Source organism: Lagenorhynchus albirostris, chromosome 12, assembly GCF_949774975.1.
Source record: "Lagenorhynchus albirostris chromosome 12, mLagAlb1.1, whole genome shotgun sequence".
Lineage (NCBI taxonomy): Eukaryota > Metazoa > Chordata > Mammalia > Artiodactyla > Delphinidae > Lagenorhynchus > Lagenorhynchus albirostris.
In genome coordinates this window covers 81,808,822-81,829,769 of record NC_083106.1, presented here as the reverse complement: position 1 = coordinate 81,829,769, position 20,948 = coordinate 81,808,822, and the positions used below count along the sequence as shown (strand labels likewise).

The 20,948-nt window shown below is 42.4% G+C and overlaps 1 protein-coding gene across 1 annotated transcript in view; it reads left to right on the top strand.

The window, feature by feature from the left end:
- The first annotated feature begins 13,686 nt into the window (after positions 1-13,686).
- COL19A1 (collagen type XIX alpha 1 chain) overlaps positions 13,687-20,948 on the top strand; it is a 352,964-nt gene continuing 345,702 nt past the window's right edge. Inside the window, exon 1 of the mRNA XM_060167691.1 lies at positions 13,687-13,777. Within this exon, the coding sequence (XP_060023674.1) occupies positions 13,687-13,777 (91 nt within the window). The remainder of the gene's footprint in view (positions 13,778-20,948) is intronic.

The window sequence follows — 20,948 nt, the reverse complement described above, 5'->3', positions numbered from 1 at the left end:
TCGTTTTTCAAGGAACCTCCGTACTGTTCTCCACAGTGGCTGTATCAATTTACATTCCCACCAACAGGGCAAGAGTCTTCCCTTTTTCTACACCCTCTCTAGCATTTATTGTTTGTAGATTTTTTTAATGATGGCCATTCTGACTGGTGTGAGGTGATACCTTATTGTGATTTTGATTTGCATTTATCTAATGATTAGTGATTCAACATGCATTTTTTTAAACTGTTTAATACACTTGGCTAATTTGCCCTTTACAAAGGGCAACTATTTGGTGACCCTTCTTTTGATGTCAAGAATATTAATCCTGTCAAAATGGGTGGAGGAAAATCACCCCTTTATCAAGCTGCATTTCTTTGCATAGTAATTTAGTTGAATATTTTTTCATGTGTTCACTGACCATTTGTATTTCCTTTGTGAATTGCCTCTTTACATTTTTGCCTTTTTTTTTTAATTGGGATACGTATTTCTCTCCTTTTTTAAAAAATGATTTTTGAGAGCTGGGTATGTAGTAATAAACATTTTCTGCAGTAAGGTGTTTGTCTTTTAACATATTTCCTTTCAGAGTCACCGATCCCTAGGAAAAGGGTCTAATAAGCTAAGTGAGAGTCAGATCCATGATCACCTCTTCCTCTCATTCCTAAGCTGAGTCAATGTCAGGAGCTCAACGTCTTCCAGGAACAGAAGCAAACATAGTAACCACCAGCGGAATATTATTTTCTCTATGAGGACAATTATTTTTTGAAACAAGGGTAAAAATAGCATTTAAAAATTTTAAATGCCCTAACTTACTTTTGCCAAACATTTTGAACTAACAGGACTACTTTCTTTCTACCCTTACTTGTATGATACGAATACGAGACACAGTACCGGCCTAAAAAGGAATAGAAAGGGAAGTACGTGCTCTCGATGACAAGTCAGAGTTGGTAATTACAGCTGACGGTGACGTCTGTTCCTCCTCTATGGATGCATTGAAGAATTTCCATGGGGTCTGTATGGGAGTCATGTATGCCTGTGCCCCTCCATTCAATAGAGAATGAGCGCTCTTATGGCTTGTTAACCAAGAAGTTAGCTGGGGGCAATGCTGAAATTCTTTCTTCTTGGAAAATGGAAACTATGAAGGGGGGGAAAAAGTGAAAGAAATTACAAAAGGGAAAAAGTAAAGCAACATGGCTGGGAGTACAGAAGTACACAAAAACGAAGGAAAGGAAGAAGAAGTTGCCATGTTAAAACAGAAGCGATTGAGAAGTGAGGTTTAGAACACACGCATTCTTTCAATTTATTATGGGGCAATTATCAAAATATGGTTCAGTTTTAATTTAAATTATGTAGGTGGGGCATTAAAAATATGGAACAGTTTTTTAAAATGCATTTCAAATGGAATTTAGCCCTCTTAAGCCATAAAAAATACTAGTTAAACATGTCTCCCATGGGAGAAAAGTAGAAAACTGTTTGTTTTTGAAATCTTAAAAATTTTTTTTGGTCACACATGGATACAGCTAAACTGGGTGTTAGAAGCCCTCCAAGCTGTTTGCCAGAATTCAAAGTCCTTTCACATTCCCCTATAATTTTCAGATGTTCCTTCACCAGTGGTAGCTTCAGAAGCAAGTGGGAAAATGCATAGTTTATAACAGTATTGGGGTTAGATAAATAAAATGTGCTTGGTTAGGAGATCTCTCTACTTGAAGTCACTTTGGAATTCAGTGAAAGGAACTGGATAAAGGACCAAATCCCAGGGATCTGATAGTTCGTGATCATGAAGCCAGCCCACATTTGAACACTTTCCTGAAAGCAAAACACAGGAGGATTTACTGATCTGGAGATGCTGGTGTATCTAGGGACAAAGGAAGCAGTAGATAATAATTTTTAATTGTATTTCTTTATTTTTCACTTTCTTCCAAACTCTTATCTAGTTCAATACTTTGAGCAGGAAAATGAGCAATTCAAGAGAAACAAAAGTATTACAGTGTTTGGCTAGTTCCAAAACCTCTTAAAGACTATGAAATTATTAAAATATTTATGAAAATAACGTTAACATGAAGATGATTTACTTGTATTAAAGCACAAATTAGAAGCAAAATTTCAGGCTTCCTGTTAGGTAGTTTTAAAGGCTTATTTTAAATAGTACTAATTAAATGTCAATGTAAAGTTAATTGTCTATGGGAGAAATAAAACCTGGATGCTTTCATTTCAATTAAAAGGTAAAGTACAATTGCTTTGAGAGGAAAAAATATTCAAAGAGGGGTAATACTGTTTAGAAAATTAGAGAAAGGTCACCACAGTCTGATGCAGGTATGGGAACCCTGTTTTTCGGATGGCCATCTGGGCAGCGTGACTCATGTAACATCCTCCCTCCTTGGCCTCTTTCCACAGTCAACCAAAAACCAGTGATGAAAATCACAGGAGAAGAAAACACATCAGGAGGTTTTAAGTCCTGACATGTAAACACGGTTTGCATCACTATGGATGCAAGACTCTAAAACTACAGGGATTTTGATCAGGATGAAAGACGGGTTTAAAAACTACCAGTCGACTCTCACAGTTTCACTTCAATGAGGTGACAATGAGCTGTCTGCTAACAATTTTTTTTAACACTTAAAATTTTTTGCCAGCCTGATTTTATTTCCTGATCTGTGAGCGCAGACATTTGTGAAGCCTATTGCTATGGTTTAAGATAACTTTTAAGCTTAATGATTTTCACCAGTATGGATCAATAGTATAATTTATCCTATTTCGCCAATTGTGGCAATACTGAACATTAAACCAAGTTATGTTTTCTAATGCCTGACTTACTTTTCCGAATTCTATAATGGTTCTACTTTTCTTTCAAACATATATATATATATATGTATATATGTCTATACAATATGTATATGTACCTACAAGTATACATACATACCGTCTATATATACTGTCTCTACACACACGTCCCCACACACTGATCTGCAGAAAAATGTCACCTTCACAGGTTCGAAGGGATCCCAAAGCGTCCAAAACCCAGGATCTGCAGTACCAATCCATAGAAAGATATAATATTTAAAATCACAAAATAGTTTCGTGGACTCTGAAACAAAACCGTGTCACGCAAGCCTGTACACAGGAGCCTGATTAGAAGGCTGGCGGGCTCTGCTGACCAAATTCATCTAAACTGACGGAAAAGCACAAACTGAAACGTAAACGATGTCCTTCTTTAGCTCAACTGTTAAAAATCCAATTATCTACCTGTGCGTGCTCGCCGCATGCAATACTTTGATGACACTTCGCAATCAGGAGTGAGAAACTCTGAAGCCTTTGCATCCACCCGTCCTTCTATCTGGGAACCAGCGAATAAAACAGAAACCCGAAAGGCATAACTCCCGGCTGTAGGGCGACGTGGCTGTAATGCAGGAAAACCTGGGCCTGAGTTGGCGGAGTCCTCGGTCCTCGCCGAGTGGGAGGGTCACACGGGGAGAGACTAATAAGGGCAGCGAGGCGTCCCCCGTCCCCACTCGCAGGGCGCTCAGTGCTCGCGGTGCTGCAGCCGCGCGCGGTCTCCGCTGCGCCTCCGAGGGCCCCGCGCGCGGTCAAGGTAAGTGCGCGGCGCCGCGACCCTGCCCGTCGCCCGCTCCCTCGCACGCACGCGGCTCCGGGTCGCCGCTCGCGTTCGGGCTCCTTCGCGTGCATCCGCTTTTCCAGAAAATCTGAAAACGGCGCTACCCTCGTAGGTGGGTTTGGGTGGATAAATAACGTACACCTGCAATTGCGCATTCCCATAGGTAGCTTAACCCTGGGACCCGCAACGTTTGGCACGATCTGGCCACTGGAGCACGCTGCGTAGACCGTAGGTCGTGTTCCTGTGTTCCCATAATGCAGGCTGCGGGCTGTATACTTTAGTTCTAGGTGGTTCTGCCGGCTCTGTGTGTTTGTAGAGCGGAACCAGGACCCCTGCTGATGCGGTGAGAACAGGCACCGAACACAGAGGAAACAAGGATCCCTGGGGTGGAATGCGCAAAACAAACCCACTCAATAGAAATTCAAGCCGTTAGAGCTTATTTTTTGGTTTCTGTCTAGAAGCGAGGAGACAGTTACGGGACATAAATTGGGAGACGCGGGGTTGCGGCGCCTCCTCCCCTACCGTTCTGACCCGAGGCTGCTTCTCCGAGCGCGGCTCCCGGGGTGCGGCGCGGGCGGGGATCCCGGGACTCGGCCTCCCCGGCCCGGCTCATCCCGGCGCGCCCGGCCCTGCGCCCTGATTGCCCCGCAGCCGGCGCCGCGAGGCCGGGCCAAGCGCCGGGGTCCCCGCCGTCCCCTGCCGCCGCCAGATCCGCCGCGGCCGCGGGGAGGAGGCGGGCACTGCAGGGTCCCGGAGAAGTTTGTTGGCCCGGAATCAAGCTTGCCGCGGCCGCGGGCTCTCCAGCTCCTCCGGGGCGCGCGGCGTGGCCGCGAAAGCTGCCTCAAGTCGGTTACGGAGGGAGGGGGAGAAAAGCGAGGCGAGTCGGTGGGCAGACGAGCCGGTGGACCGGCAGGGCTGCAGCAGCCTCAGAGGCGCAGAGACGCGAATTGGCAGAGGGTGGGGAGAAGCAGAGTTCCAGATCGCAGGGTCAGCCAGCCTCAGGGGACAGCAGGCTGGGGGTAAAAAGAGGAGGACCCAGATTCCCGCAAATGCATCGTTTTAATCGAACCATCCAGGAACTGGTGACCGGAGCCACTGCTGGAGGCTGGGAAATGGGAGCTTAAAGGAAACCACTGAGCTGCCTCCCCCTACCCCCCCGTTCCAAGACTACTTGGTTCCATCTTCTGCCTGGAGGAGGGGGCCGAGGAGAAACCAGATGGGAGGATGGTCCGGACGCGCAAAAGGGTTTTGTATCTGCCTGATAATGGAGCGGAGGAGATAAAACCTCTCCAACAGCCCCCTTCCCACCCATCCCGACAAAAAAAAAAAGAGAGGGAGAGAGCAATGGTGCTTCTTCTGCCCCCAAACAAGTGCCACTGTCATTCTTTAAGGGATTTAATAAACCGCTTCAACTGAGTGACAGTCTTTCAGCATCTCCTTCTGGTCCCTGGGGAAAAAACGGTGGGACCCTAAGTGGAGATCTTTGACGTGTGCCTGCAGAAGGGAAGAGATGTTTAGGTCTTCAGATGGTGCAACACGTCCCTAAGACCCCTTCCTGAGGAATAGCGCTTCAGGATGGAAAGGAGGGTGGTGATGCCCAGGGTGGAAAGTTCATTCTCTCCCCGGGCGTTAGAAAATGGAGAAAGTTACAGGCAGGTGCTTCTATAATGTGTTGTCCAGCCTGATCTCTAGAACTGGTCAGGAATCTAAGTGGGGTTTGCTGAGAAAGGAGGGAGAAGGTGGGCGATAGAGTAGGGGAGAGAGCCTGAACCTGATAAAAAGAAAGGTCAGAGAAAGAGCAAAAAGATGACAGGAAACCAAGAGTGATTATTCATTCTCACAGTTGGGACGTGATCTCTGTGCCTGAATCATCATCATCCAAGGAAACCACCTAAAACAGATGGAAACCCGTGGTATTGTCCAGAAATAGAACGTTCCCATCTACTTTCTGGTCCTTCAGTTTAATCTCTCCTGCTGCAATTTTGGTTCATTTTTTTCCCCAGCAGACAGCAATGCCCCGTGGGTACACAGAATGGATGGTTTAAAGGCAGGAGAAGATACGCAGATAGAGACCATGGTTGTCTGGCCAGTTGGCAGCATTAATACAAATTCAAGTGAAGAATGAAAAATTAGCAGGAATTTGAACTAGCAGAGCTAGAGAGATGCAATATATAACCTGGAGGGGATGCTGGAAAAAATATTTGAGGTGGGCCACGTTGAGGAGTATATCTTAAAGAGGCAGAGAATAAGGAGGCTTAGCAGAACACAGCAGGAGAGAGGACCTTCCAGCCAGAAGGAAAGGCACGTGTGGAGGCTTAGAGGTGGGCGTGAGCCGTCATGTGCCTGGTAAGTTGGAGAATCTAAGCTGGGGTGAAACCAGAGATGAGGAGATCAGATAGCACCTGCCCAGGAAAGATTGGAGAGGAGAGCTGAAGGGCCAGGGGCTCGATAGGGTGTGATTCTGCAGGCCACGAGCGAGATAAGCAGGTGAGGAAGTTGTACGTCGGATTTGGAAATGATAGAAAGATGGGAAATGCAAGCATGGTATCAAAAAAAAAAAAAAAAAAAAGAGTGGAACGATAGGCCTCTCTTATATCGATGCAGAAGTTGTGAGGCCCAACGCGCCTCTGATCCCTCTCGGAGAGAAAGCAAAGATAATCCTGAGATTGCAAGGTTATTCGATCAGAACGTTAGGAGACACTTCCAAATGGGAACGTCAGGAAAAGTTGATAGATTAGGCAGAAAGATACAATATTTATTTAAAATTTGAAGCGGCATTGGGTCATTGATACAGAAATACCTGTGGAGGCCGAGCTAGAGCATTAAAATCTGACAAAATATAGGTCGGTCATGGTGGTTGAAACTGAGAATAGCATCCAGAAAGAAAGTTGATGGTGACAGCTGTCTTTTAGAGAAGTGAGTCAATAAAAGAAACAGGTTGTTGAGGGTGGAGAGAGTTGGTTAAACCTGCTCAAGGGGAACCTAAGCCTGGTGACCCCCTGGGAAGTCGACACTAGTTTTGAAGTGACAGGAGAAATAACAGAACTTTGAGGAAATGTGATAGTGTTGATCAGTTTTAGAGAACTATAAACATTAAGAACCAGGAAGTATGTTTTCGGTAAAAGAAGAAAAGTTCAATAGTATTTTTTTGGTCTCACTAAATAACTGAAATTATGTTCCCTGAGCCTTCTTTTAGTAGTTTTTCCTCTATTTCTCTATAACTCTTCACTTCATCCATATTTTTTGTAACTGTTAAGTCCCTATCTGAATACGTTACTTGGCTTCAACCTTTCATTTGCTTAATTTTAGTCCACATAGGATTGCCTTAGACTATATTCATCCTACACATTGATCAAATGAGGATCTATTGAATGCCAAGTTGAAACAAAATGCAAATATCAGATACAACCTGTTTTCGCCAAGATATTCAGTATAGAGAGGACACAGAACACGCACAAGTTACTACAATGCAGGGTAGACCAAGCTGAAGCGGGGCTGGATCCTGAGCGCTGGTGGATCACAAGGCAGTGAGTAATGGATTCTGAGATGGGGCTTGCAGACGTCACAGAGGACACAGCATGTCAACTACATGTGGAGGGCAGATTAGACGAAGAGAGTTGGAAGAACATTCCAGCATGTGCAGAAGCCTGGCACATTTTGGGACTTGGGAATAGTTTGATGGAGTAGAGTTTGTTTGGACATGAGCCTGGTCAGATGAGTGGAGGCCCTGATGTAACACAGCCTTGAGTGCCTGTTGCCCTAAGGAGTGGGCGTGGAAGGCACCAGGAGGCTTTGAGAAGGCAGAACACGAAAGCCGGGTCTTTGCTTTAGAAACAGAATTCCTGGGCGGTAGGGAGATGGAACTCCAGGGAACAGTCCTGGGGGAGAGGAGATTATTGGAGTCAGTCGCACTTTTCCAGATTCAAAATTGTAGGGAAGTGAAGTAAGGCAGCTTTTGTGAGGATGGTTGGTATGGATTCAAAAACCATTTCAAGAGTAGATTTGACAGATTTTGAAAGAGATTTTATATGGGGGATGAAGAATGAATTCAAGATGATTTTGAAATTTCTAGCCTGGATTCCTAAGTTAAAGATGATGCCTGTAATTAAAAGATAAAAATCAGGAGGTTTCTGTAGAATATAACAAGGGCAGAAACATTGCCGAAGCTGCAAAAGACCTCGCGGAATAACTTCAACTTCATGACTACGGTCAATAGCAAAATGATGAAATAATGCTGGATGGAGTCCTGAGCTCTTGAGGATCCTTTTTTTCCTGTTGTGGGCTTGGATGTTTAACTGCATAGGCATGACTTTCCAGCCAGTCTTTTACAATAGTTTATAGACTCCACTATAGCTTCACTAAAGATAGATTCTAAAGATTGGTAAAAGAACAGATGTGTAACACCTGTTGCTTTTGCTTATTTACAAGATGTGTCACTTCATAACAGTATGGCCAGATTTCCTTGGTGGAGTTATGTACAGGCGCATTGGAGGGTAGTCAAGGAAGTTTGATTTAAAAATCAACCCTCTACCCACTCACACGGCATTTGTTTTTATAATAAATGTTCTGAAAACTTGGGTTCCTTCAGCCGTTTAACAACTCAAGCCTATTTTTTAAAGTCCACATGTGTTGCTCATTTAACAGCTTACGTAAAGCGAATCAATGTTGCCTTTCTATTTTCTCCTTTCACTTATCTTTTGCATGTTATTTTCTATTTGGTATTAGATCTAATGCTCTGCCCCTTTACCGAGGACCAAATTCAAATTTCAGAGATGCAGAATGAGCATTATTAACTGTTTGATGGCATAGAATAAAATTATTCATGTTCTGTAGGCAGATTGGGCTTGGTTTCCTTTGAGATGGCCCCCGACCATCTGATCTAGGCAGCCCCCATTCCATCATTCTGTCTACTGATTCTGCGTTCCTTTGCTTCCTAGTGTCTGTCTCTAAAAGATGACGTATGTGTCTGTTTGTTTGCCATCTCCCTGACCAGAGTGACCCAGGGACTGTTTGGCTCACTGCTTTGGTGTCCACAGTGTACGTAGTAGGACCACATCCTGTCAATGGGATGAAAGATTAAGATTTCCCAATATTTCTTTCTGTCCTCTTTGTGGTCTCTGTACACAAATATACATTAATAAGAAAATTTTAAAAATCTATGTCCTAATTCAAATATTCTCAGTTTTTATAGTTGCCATCTAAGATTTCAAGAACTGGATTAAAGAAGTTTAAAGGACGGTGGCTCTTTAAAATTCCCTAAGCCCAACCAGTCTCCACAGATATTCTGGTTGGCAAAGGATGGTGAGAATAATGGGTTTTGGTAGAGGTCAGGGGCCAGCCTTCAGGCAGCCGACTTCTCTTTGCTGTTCAGACAATGAGAAGCCAGCTGCAGGCAGGGCTGTCTGGATGACCTTAGAGGGTTCCTGGTCTCCAGGAGTGTTGTCTGCTCAAGACGGCCAGTGCTGGGCGTACTCACAACAGTGACTTTCGTACTGGGAAGGAACTGTGGAGGGTCTGGCTCGAATCTTGATGGAGATTAGCTGAAATCTGAAAAGGAAGCTTATAGGGATGTGATAGGTCTGTCCCACACCCTGGTAGTAAACATCATGGGGTAACAGCAGAGGATTTTTAGTCAAGCAGACCTAAACCGGAACCCCAGGCTCTGGGATCCTCTCTATGAGCTTTAATGTTTCATGTCTGTACCAGGCAAGAAGGTCCCTGCTCTGGGCTCTACATTTTAGAAGGTCTTGCTCTGTCTGTGCACCTGCTCTCAGTGGTAAGAGTCCACAGAGGTAAGGGGACCGGCCCACCCAAAGCCAGAGCTTCTAAACTAGGCTGTGGGAATCCAAGATCCTGACATTCCCTGACCAAATCACCTTCAGTCATCTTGCAGGATCTGGACACCTCTTCCTTGGGTCCATCTTCGCAGGGACAGACCAAGCCACTGGTGTGAACGATCCTAACCCCAAGGGGTGGTCAAGGAGAGAAGTGTGCAGGTGCTGTGGACAAAGCTTGGGCTTACTGGCATGTTCCCACATGTGTGAGTGAGGCCCCTCATGGTGCCGATGGAACCAGGAATGGGAAACAGTAAGGGAGGAGCTTTGTCTAGTCCAGAGGCCACTGCATCCCTTGCAGCCTTCTCTGTTCAATTTTGAACGTGATCTTGGCTTTTAGGTCTTTGTGAAAGTTTATTTGTCAAGGTGAAAGGAGAAAATATATACTTCTTATCAGTTTTATTAGCTTTATTTTTAACTTTTAAATATTTAGACATATGGAATGCAGAGCTCTTGCCCTGTACCCTGCTCACGTTAGGAGCAGGCATGCCTGCCTCTCAACTTATTATGAATATTAAATAAAATACCATATATAAAAGAAATTCTGCTTCAGACAATGAGACCAAGTATGTTGCCGGTAATCTCCGTATCCTTCTTCAAATGCATCAAGAGCCATCTTTGTATAAGTCTGGAAAAAGGTGATTTGGGGGCCCTAAGAAACCCCAGCATCTACATATATTACCCTGAGGTTCTACATCAGTCACTCAGTCGGTAAAGTACTGAAGGTTAAAGTTTAAATCCTACCTGGAAAGAACAACACATTACACTGTGATAACATTGGCTTGCATTCATTTGTAAAACTATCTTGATAGTCATGAGCTAGGATCTGAGGGGACAGGAGAGAAAACAGGCAAGTTTCAATGAGGAAGGAGATTTTTGGATGGTGGAAAAAGCCCAGAATTGAGAAATCCAGGGAGGGCACCAGAGGTGGGTGGAGAACAGCTAGAAGCAGCCTGAGGACAGCAGGTATCTGGGGATTGTGGGAAGGATCTGGGAGAGAGGTCCAGGAAGACCTCAAGGGAAGTTTTGCCCTTGACACTTTTGTTGGGGTCAACCCTGAAATTGCCTGCAGCAGAGGGAAAATATCTGGGAAAGGTGTCTTTTTTTTTTAAACACAAACAAGGCTTCCTTTTGGGATCCTGTAAAAAGTTTTTTCAGATGTTCGTAGCTGCGTACATGTCTAATCAGGATTGAAACAATAGAAACCTCCAATAGCAAACACGTTTTTCGAAACATACAAAAAGAAAGGATGTACATTACAATGACCCTTAAAATACTATAAGATTCTGAAATGCGTTAAGAATTCTGAATGATTAAACTATTGTCACTACAGATTCAAACGTAAGTACACTTCACTGTGTCTCAAGATTTACAAATTGGCAGTTTCCTCCCTTTCAATTCAAAGAATATTTACTGAGTCCTGCTTTTCCAGGTACCATGCCAGGCACCAGGATACAGTGATGGACAAGACACACAGTCCCTGCCCTCCGGAGCTTAGAGTTGAGTGAGGGCCATAAACATGTGTACAGACAGAAAAGTCTGAGCTAGAGAAGAGAGGGGCCAGGGCGTCTACCGGTCAGGGAAGGGCTCTTCCACATAGTAACATTTACATGGAAGGATGCAGGATGAACAGGACCCAGCATGTTCCTGGATGAGGAAACAGCATGTGCAAAAGCCCTGAGGCTGGAAAGAGTGAGGTAATTTGAGGAACAGGACATCAGCAGGAGGGCGGGTAGGAGCCAGTTTACTCAGGGCTTCTGGACCATAGAAAGCCTTTTGGATTATATTCGAAGTTCAGTGGGAAACCATTGAAGGGTTAGAAATAGGGGGTGACGTGATCCAACCTTGACTTTAAGGAAAGCTGTCTAGTGCTACGTAGGGAGTGAACTCGGTCAGGAGCCCATCGTGGATAGGGAATCAGTTAGGAAGCTTTGGAGGAGTCGACACCAGGGCAACCTGAGCTAGGCCAGTGGCAGAGGAGAGGAGAGCAATGGTTAGTGGGTTTGAGATGTGTTTGGGGTAACACTGATGCGACTTGTTGATGGGGATGTGTGAGATGGGGGTACAGAAGGTGGAAGAATCCATGCGATGCTTGGGTGTCTAGCTGGAGCGCTTTGATGGGGGCTAATCATGGAGACTGGGAAGAATGCGAAGGTGCAAGGTGTGGTTAAGAACCAAGCATTCGATTTGTATGTGGTTACAGATGTCTCCGTGATGTCTGAGAGGGAATAGTGAGTAGGCCGCTGGATGCAAAGTCTAAAGTTAGGAGACCAGGATTAGACTGGAGAGGTAAATCTTAGACCCATCATCTGACAGATACTGCTTAAAGCCGAGAGGATTGGTAAGATTACCTAAGAGACATTATAAAGAGAGAGGAGAGGAGGACCCATAGATCCCACCATTAAGAAATCAGGTAGAAAGAAGATCTAAGAAGGGGAATTAGAAGGAAATACCAGAGAGTGTGAGGGCAGGGGGCCAGTGAGAGTGAGGGTTTCAAGAAGGAGGGCGTGATCAGCTGCTGGAAATGCCACGGAGAGTTGAATTAGATGCAAAGAGAAAAGGATCCTTCTTTCAAGTTTTGCTGAACTTGGCTGGAGACATTTCAGTAGAGTGGTGGAATGGCAATTCTTTTGTAACTAGAACATTTAGTCAACTAACCATAACATCAATTCTTCAAACATTTTGAAGTTAAGTACTTTTATCCTCTAAGTGACTCAAAGAAATAGTTGGGAAACCTCAAGTTTGAATTCATATGCTTACGGCTATATAGCTGTCTGGTTCTTTGTTGCCGAAACAGGGACCAAAGCTTCAATGAACATAAATTTTTAGGATGCTTTGGCATTTCTCCATTGTTCAAACATCACTATCAACCTCAGGATGAATAGATAAATATAACTACATTTTTACTAATTATTTTTTATGAATATGTGGAGCAAACAATTATAACAGCAGATACTTTTTTGAACACTTACTGTATTCAATGCCCTGTGCTATACTCTTTCCAGGTATTAAACATTTTATTGCTAGTATTATTCCCAGTTTTCAGATGAATAAATGAAGTCTTGGAGAAATCATGTAACTCATTCATGAGTGGTGGAAACTAGGCATGAAGTTTTAACCACTGTGCTATACTGCTAACTTATCAACTCATAAAAATCAGTTTGGTTAAAAATGCAAACAATCAAGAATCTCTCTGAAAGTTAGATCCATATTTGTGAGTTCACTTATTTGAAATAGAATTAATTACTTTAACAGTTACCAACGGCCTTGAAATAATAGCTAGGATAAGTTTCCAAAGTCATATGAGGATTATGACCATAGCTGGATGAGAGAGTTCAAAAGAAATAAGGCATAGGGCTTCCCTGGTGGCGCAGTGGTTGAGAGTCCGCCTGCCGATGCAGAGGACACGGGTTCGTGCCCCGGTCCGGAAGGATCCCACGTGCCGCGGAGCGGCTGGGCCCGTGAGCCATGGCCGCTGAGCCCGCGCGTCTGGAGCCTGTGCTCCGCAACGGGAGAGGCCACAACAGTGAGAGGCCCGCGTACCGCAAAAAAACAAACAAACAAACAAACAAGAAAATACTGACACATGCTACAATATGGTTGAACCTCGAGGACAATATGCCTGGTGAATAAAGTCACAAGAGGATAAATACAGTGTGATTCCACGTGCATGTGACCTAGAGTAGTCAAATTTGTAGAGACAGAAAACAGAATGGTTGTTGCCAGGGGCTGGGGTGGGAGAAATGGGGAGTTACTGTTTAATAGATACAGAGTTTCAGTTTTGCAGGATGAAAAGTGACAGGTGGTGGTGGTGATCATACAGCATGAAGATACTGAATGCCACTGAACTGTACACTTAAAAATGCTTAAGATGGTAAACTTTGTTATGCGTATTTTACCAGGATTAAAAATAAAGATATATACAAATCATCGTAAGTAGCGTGGCTTTAAACAAATTTAGAAGAGAAATTTAAGTTCTATGAGGCTGTATAGACATTGGTAACTAATTAGGAACTAATCTGAAAATACTTTCAGAGGCTTTCATGCATAATAAGGTATATATTAATATATAATGTCTAATTACATGTATATGCAGATATCCAATTCTATAATTATATATATTGTAAAATTCTACTGTGTTCTCTTTGGTGACGAGGATTTTCCGGAGATAATGATGAAGGGAACTGTATGCAATAAGCTCAATTCAGATATTTTGTTCTGTTGCAGGTCTGTGGCCACTGGATCCCATGGTTTTGAGGCGCCATGAGACCCGCTGGCTCTTGGAAGCTTTGGTTCTGGGCAGCGATGCTCCTGCTTCCTGCTTCCGCTTCCGTGGTGAGCAGGGACAAGCCAGGTATCCAGGCCACCTCTTGTCCAGTCTCCAAATGTTATTTATAGTCTTTATTTTAAAAAAATATTAAAATAAATCTTATTAGGGTTGAAGAGGCCATAGATTCAATCTACTAGCACAAAATAGATAATAATTTATTGTTTTCCCCATTGACCTTCACATTGCACATTGAGAATGTCTAAAATTACATTTTTTATATGCATATTATGTTAGTCTAAATAGCCTTTTCTTTCTCTCACTGATAATTACAAATATAAATATGTATGTACATCTCTGTGTGTGTCTATTTTTCCTTTTCCCCTTTTAATGAAGTTTTTCAAGTTATTCAAATTGTAAGTATAGAAACCCATCCTCAGTTAGGATTAACCAAGGACATAGCTAATGTTAATTACAGAAAAGTGAAAAACAGAATAATAGAAAAGGAAATGTAGTTTAATTATATATCAATTTTGTAGTATCTCAGATGAGGCAAACGAAAGATTAACAGTCGTGAGAGCACTTTTTGAACTAAATAGATAATATTTATTTGCAACTGTTCAGTTATCAACCTCATAAATATTTCCAAAGGACTTGAAGGCAATTTGAAACATTCACTTCCACTTCTGATTTTTAAAAATGATCCGGTGGCTAATTTGGAAGGCTCTTCTTGAAGATTGAGTATGCGTTAAGTTACTGACCTCAATGTACTTCGCATTCCAAAGTTGAACTAGACACATTGAAAAGCCATTTGCTGAGCAAAGAGAAACTTCAACTCACCTTCTATGCAAAGGATCACATATGATATATTCTGACCCTGGTCACATATGATAACGTGTCCTGAGACTATGAGTCTTATTGTGCTTATTCTTTTGAATGTTTCTTTCAGAATTTTTGCTAAACAGGTATAAACATACCCTAGTAGAGACTTTTGAGTTTGAAGCACTCATAAAATAAAAACATATCTGAGTCACAGTGTTTTGTAAGTCTTTATGATTTTTTACTAATTTGGCAGGAGTTACATTTCATAAAATAATCTACATGAAAGTTTGAATATTCTAACACTGTACAAATGACATCCTGTGGCTATCATACTTTTTTTGGGGGAAAATCTTTTTTCAGAAAAGTCGGGCGTGACTCATGGCAAAAAGAAGTCCCTAGGGCGGGGAGTTTATTCTAATAATGTTGCTACTCTTCTGAATTAAAAAAATATATATTTATTTATTCGGGCTATGCCAGTTCTTAGTTGCAGCATGCGGGCTCTTAGTTGTGGCGCGCAGACTTCTTAGTTGCAGCATGCATGAGGGATCTAGTTCCCTGACCAGGAATCGAGCCCCACGCCCCCTGTATGGGGAGCACAGAGTCTTACCCACTGGACCAGCAGGGAGGTCCCTCTTCTGAATCTTTTTTACCTCTCTTCCTTTTAAGAGACGTAGCAGGAAATGCAATTTGCTACTTCATCAGAGGGGATAGGACTTTCCTGGTTTGAAAGGAGAATGAATCAGTTTCTAGGCACATGCTAGTGTGTAATAAATAAATGTTCCTGATGACATTGATTTGAAGGATCTACATAAATGGTTTTCCAATTTTAGTGTGAGCAAGAGTCATCTGGGGTACTGATTCTGGAGTCCCACTCCCAAAGGTTCCTACGATGCGGGACAGCATGGGGTGGGATTCAGTAATTTACATCTTTAACCAGCTCCCCACGTGAATCTAATGCCTATGTTTGCGGAAAACAGAGGAACACTCACCTTTGGGATGATTAACTATTTCTTTTTATTATTATTATTTTTTCTTAGCTGGTTGTCTTGCACCTTACACTACCAGGTTGCATTTGTTTATTTATTTAGACTTTAATAACGTTTTTGGGAGGGGTAAGAGCACTTAGCATGAGCTCCTCTCTGGTAACAAATTTCTATGTGTATAATACAGTACTGTTCGCTATAGATCTTGCGTACAGTACTGATCATCTTGCGTAACTGAAACTTCTCCATCTTGGGATTCCCCTGAATGTTTTGCTCTTGTAGCTTGGCTATGTCAATTCTTTAATCAGGTTATATTGTATGCAGGAAGACTGAAATGCATATATTCTAGCCCAATTTACCCTACCAAATTAATCTTTCTGAAAGATTTTCCTAAGAGTGTGAATTCCAAATTAATTGGAACTCTAGTAAGATTCACGTAACCTGAAGCACTAAGGGAAATTCCTAAAGAAAAAAAATGAAGAGTTGTTTTTTATCGGGGCATTTGGTAGGAGATGCTTGTGAAACAGCCCACACTAAACGTGCCATGGAAATTGCTTAACTGCAAGTATCGTTTGCTTTCATTGAAAATGTCAGCACAGCCCTGTCATAAGTATTATTGAAGAGTATAACATTTCGGGCCTGGCAGGGGCTACTCTCATGTCTTGTGTGTCTGATTCATAGCACAAAGTTCCCTTTTTAGTTTCCTCATGTGCAGACCTGTGCCTGTGGTCACTAACCATTTACCGGAGGGAAGTGATTACAGCCTAAAAATAAAATATAACAAATCTGAGGGAGAGGCTAGGGTTTCAGCTCTGGAGTCTGTGAAGCTGTCAACAATCTGCTGTTAAACTTAAATACACGAAGGATAAATAGAGTCTTTTAATTGCTTTACTTAACTCAATGGTGTGCCTAATGATTGCTTGCAATATTGAGCCAGTTGGGATGGAATTCAAGAGTAATATGGAGGGATTCGATAATACCTTTAATATTAAAATCTCGAAGCTATTCAGAATTAGGTATTCCATATTCTTTCATCAGTTTTACTATTATGTTGAGATTATGACATAAGGCATGTTTGCATATTTTCACACTGCAGATAAACAATTTGAATGTGGCCGTTTCAGTTTAGTTGTCAAAAGAGGCTGGGGAAGAGAGTTGTATTAATAAATATACATCACAGAGATCATCTCAAAACTTGCTTTAATTACTTTCTTAAAACTTTTCTCTATGTTAGAAGCTTGTGTCTCATAATGGTTCCTATGTCTCATGCATTTCCCTTAATCTGTTCTAAGGCAAAAGTACTGAGTTATCATCAAAAGTAATAAAAACAGAAAATAAGGTAAGAAAGAGCAGCAAGAAAAGCCAGACTCAATAACGAGATAATAGAATGTCATCCCTTTCACTTATGGTAAAACTTCAGGTTAAGTGTCTTGATGGAATTGATTATAAACTTAGGCCCCAAACTATACACATACACCCTTTTAAACTAGTTTTCTATTGATTATAAGGAAAAACTATTCTTCTGAAATTTGGCTTTTACTAATCGACACACGCTGCACTCTTAAACTCAGGGTCGAAGTATGCTATTATATAGAGAGTTTTATTTTGTGTTTTGAAGAATTCCTCATGTTCAGTATGGTACCAGATAAGAGTCCTACTGCTGACAAATGTACTTTGTAACTCCTAAATTTTTAAAGTGCAGGAAAGCTTCACAATTATTAAATAAAGGTTATAGCTCCTAACCTGGTATACTCCTCTGGGGGAACAGTTGTGGATAAAAAATTAGCAGTGAAGGTTCTGTGACCCCTTGTTACCCCTTTGTTAATATAGCTGTGTTCCCATTTTTTTCACGTTTTGTCACTTTTCCATATTTTTTTGTTATATTCTGGTCCAAGGTGCTAACTGCTTGTTGTTAACCATTGTTTTTCTCCCAACCTAGGATACTCTGTAATCCTTCATCAGATGTATTAGCAAAGTATGAAGTGTACAGGAGTCCCCAGGGCAACTAGTAACAATTAAATGAAAGGCCTCTGTCAATGGGAAGTCTGTCAGCCTTTAAAAAAAAAAAAAGCAGAACACCTAAAGGCTGTTATTTTGATCCATTTATGAAAAGAAAACAAACTAGTTCTATGTCTGTGGTAAATTACTGCTCTTCAACTTCCCCAACCCTGATCTTGAGACAAATGCTGTGTCATGAGTTTTGTCACTAAAGGTAAAGAAAACAATTTTCCTAATGCATGTTAGAAAACAAGAGTGATACCTGTCAGAGTGGCCATCATCAAGAAAACCACCAATAACAAATGCTGGAGAGGATGTGGAGAAAAGGGAACCTCGTGCACTGTTAGTGGGAATGTAAACCACTGTTGGTGGTGCAGTCACTGTGGAGCACTGTATGGAGGTTCCTCAGAAAACTAAAACTAGGGCTTCCCTGGTGGCGCAGTGGTTGAGAGTCCACCTGCCGATGCAGGGGACACGGGTTCGTGCCCCGGTCTGGGAAGATCCCACATGCCGCGGAGTGCCTGGGCCCGTGAGCCATGGCCGCTGAGCCTGCGCGTCCGGAGCCTGTGCTCCGCAACAGGAGAGGCCACAGCAGTGAGAGGCCTGCGTACTGCAACAAAACAAAACAAAACTAAAACTAGAACTACTACATGACCCAGCAATCCCACTCCTGGATATATATCCTGAAAGAAACAAAAACACTAATCTGAAAAGATACATGCACCCCAGTGTTCATAGCAGCACTATTTACAATAGCCAAGATATGGAAGCAACCTAAGTGTCCATCAACAGATGAATGGACAAAGAAGATGTGTATATATACAATGGAAAATTACTCAGCCATAAAAAAGAACGAAATTTTGCCATTTGCAGCAACATGGACAGACTTGGAGGGAGTTATGCTTAGTGACATAAGTCAGAGAAAGAAAAATACTGTAGGTTATCACTTATATGTGGAACTAAAAAATAAAATGAACTAGTGAATATGACAAAAAAGAAACAGACTCACAGATGTAGAGAACAAACTAGTGGTTACCAGTGGGGAGAGGGAAGGAGGGGCAGGATGGGGTAGGGGATTAAGAGATACAAATTATTATGTATAAAATAAATAAACCACAAGGATATACTGTACAATACAGGAAATACAGCCAATATTTTATAATAACTATAAATGGAGTATAACCTTTAAAATTTTTGAATCACTATGTTGTACACCTGAAACATATAATATTGTATATCAAATATACCTCAATAAAAAAAAGAGTGATAAATAGAACACCAGTGAAACTGGGCAGATTTAACTGCGATTTTACAGGTAATAATAATTCCATAATATGTTATGTGGACTCCAGAGGATATGAAGAAATAGAAAAAATAAAGCAGGTGAAATGGACAAGAGAGAGAAATATTGCAATTTCTCAGGAGATAGCTGTTGCCCTTCCTCTCTTCTGGCCTTACCTCCTGTGTAATGCCATCCATCCCTGTGGCTTTAAGTATGGTTTGTATGTCAGTCACTCCCAAATTTACCTCACAGCCCGCCCCTCTTTTGTGTTCCATACCCATATTTCCTAATGGCACCTTGAACTTGACATTTCTAACTCCGTGGCTTTTCCACCGCAGCTGAATTCACTCCTTGTCACAATTCCTTTTCTTCCTCTAGTGGCATTCATTTCAGTAAACTCACCTGTTACCCAGCTGAGCAAGGCATCTCCCCCTCCTCCCTACGTTCAGTCTGTTATCACGTCCTGTTGATTTTTTTTTTTTAACAAGAAAATTTTTTAAAATGTATTTAATTTATTTATTTTTGGCTGCGTTGGGTCTTTGTTACTGGGTGCGGGCTTTCTCTAGTTGCGGCGAGCGGGGGCTACTCTTCGTTGCGGTGCGTGGGCTTCTCACTGTGGTGGCTTCTCTTGTTGCGGAGCACGGACTCTAGGCATGCGGGCTTCAGTAGTTGTGGCGCATGGGCTCTGTAGTTGTGGCTCGCGGGCTGTAGAGCGCAGGCTCAGTAGTTGTGGTGCACGGGCTTAGTTGCTCCGTGGCACGTGGGATCTTCCCAGACCAGGGCTCGAACCCGTGTCCCCTGCATTGTCAGGCGGATTCTTAACCACTGCGCCACCAGCAAAGTCCTCATCCTGTCCATTCTTGTGTCTCAGTTCCTTCCCCCTTGTCCATCTTCAGTGTCACCTCTTTAAGTTACCACCCTACCTGGCCTCCAAGAGTATGAGCATGTGGGTGAGGGTGCCAGATGAAATACTGGCCACCCAGTTAAGTTTGAAGTGGGACAAATAATGAAAACATTTTAGTATAAGTATGCTCCAAATATTGCATCAGAAATACGTATACTAAAAATATTTTTGTTCTTTATCTGACATTCAAATTTCATTGGGCACCTGTGTTTTTATTTGCTGTATTTGGCAATCCTACATGGTATGAAGGGAGGAGAGGGTGTTTCATTATTTACAGGGTGGTCAGGGAGGGCTGACCTCATCGAGGGGCAGTTAAGCAGAGACAGGAAGGTAGTGAGAGAGTGAAGCACGTGATCACCTGGAAAGCAGCACATGCCAAGGCCCCGAGGCAGGGGTGTGCTCAGCGTGTAGGAGAAGCGAGACAGAGAGGGAGACTGGAGTCCAGTGAGTGAGGAGGAGAAGGGCACGTGCCCCTCAGAAATGCATCTGTACTTTATGTGTTGTCAGCAGCTGATTTCTGAGCCTGCAAGCTCAAAGGCTAGACCTTGGACTCTGGTAAAATTCACCAGAGCAGCAGACATTGCCCTGTGAGGCCTCTTGGGAGATGCTAAAACCTTGCTCTCTAGGAGTACCAACGGGTAGGCTTTTGAATTTATATCTTTCAGTCACGTATCTTCCCTAAAGACCTCTCAACAAGCCTTAATTCACAGGTAGTTTAATATTGTAATAGGAGTTATTCATGATACATTTAAGTACAAATGTGTGGAAACATGTACACTTAGCAAAGTTAAAATATAAAGTATATATCCACTAGACAAATGATATATTTCCTTTCTTTGCAATCAGTAAAGTGGTATATTAATAGCTTAAGTAATGCTAAGAACCCTCTACAAATTGTAAAGGCGTAATAGAACATGTATACGTTTATTTTTCAGGATGCCTCTAATTTTGACTTTTCCCCTTGTCTTTGTGGTGCACAAGGAATGACTTCACTCCTGGTTTCTCCTAAGGCCAGAGGCCTCTGGGGCCACAGAGAGTGACTGGTGCGTTTTCTCTATGAGCACCAGCAAAATACACACATCTTTTAGGTATTCAATCAGCAGGGGAAAAATGGAAAGTTAAAAGAATGGATTTAACTGTTCTGGGCTTTTTAGCTATTTGAGAGGAGAAAGAAGGAATTGAACACGACTTCCGTCATTAAACTGAAGACTTTTACATATGAGTGGGTATAGAAAGACCAGAACAATGATAGGAAAAGTATGTTTTAAA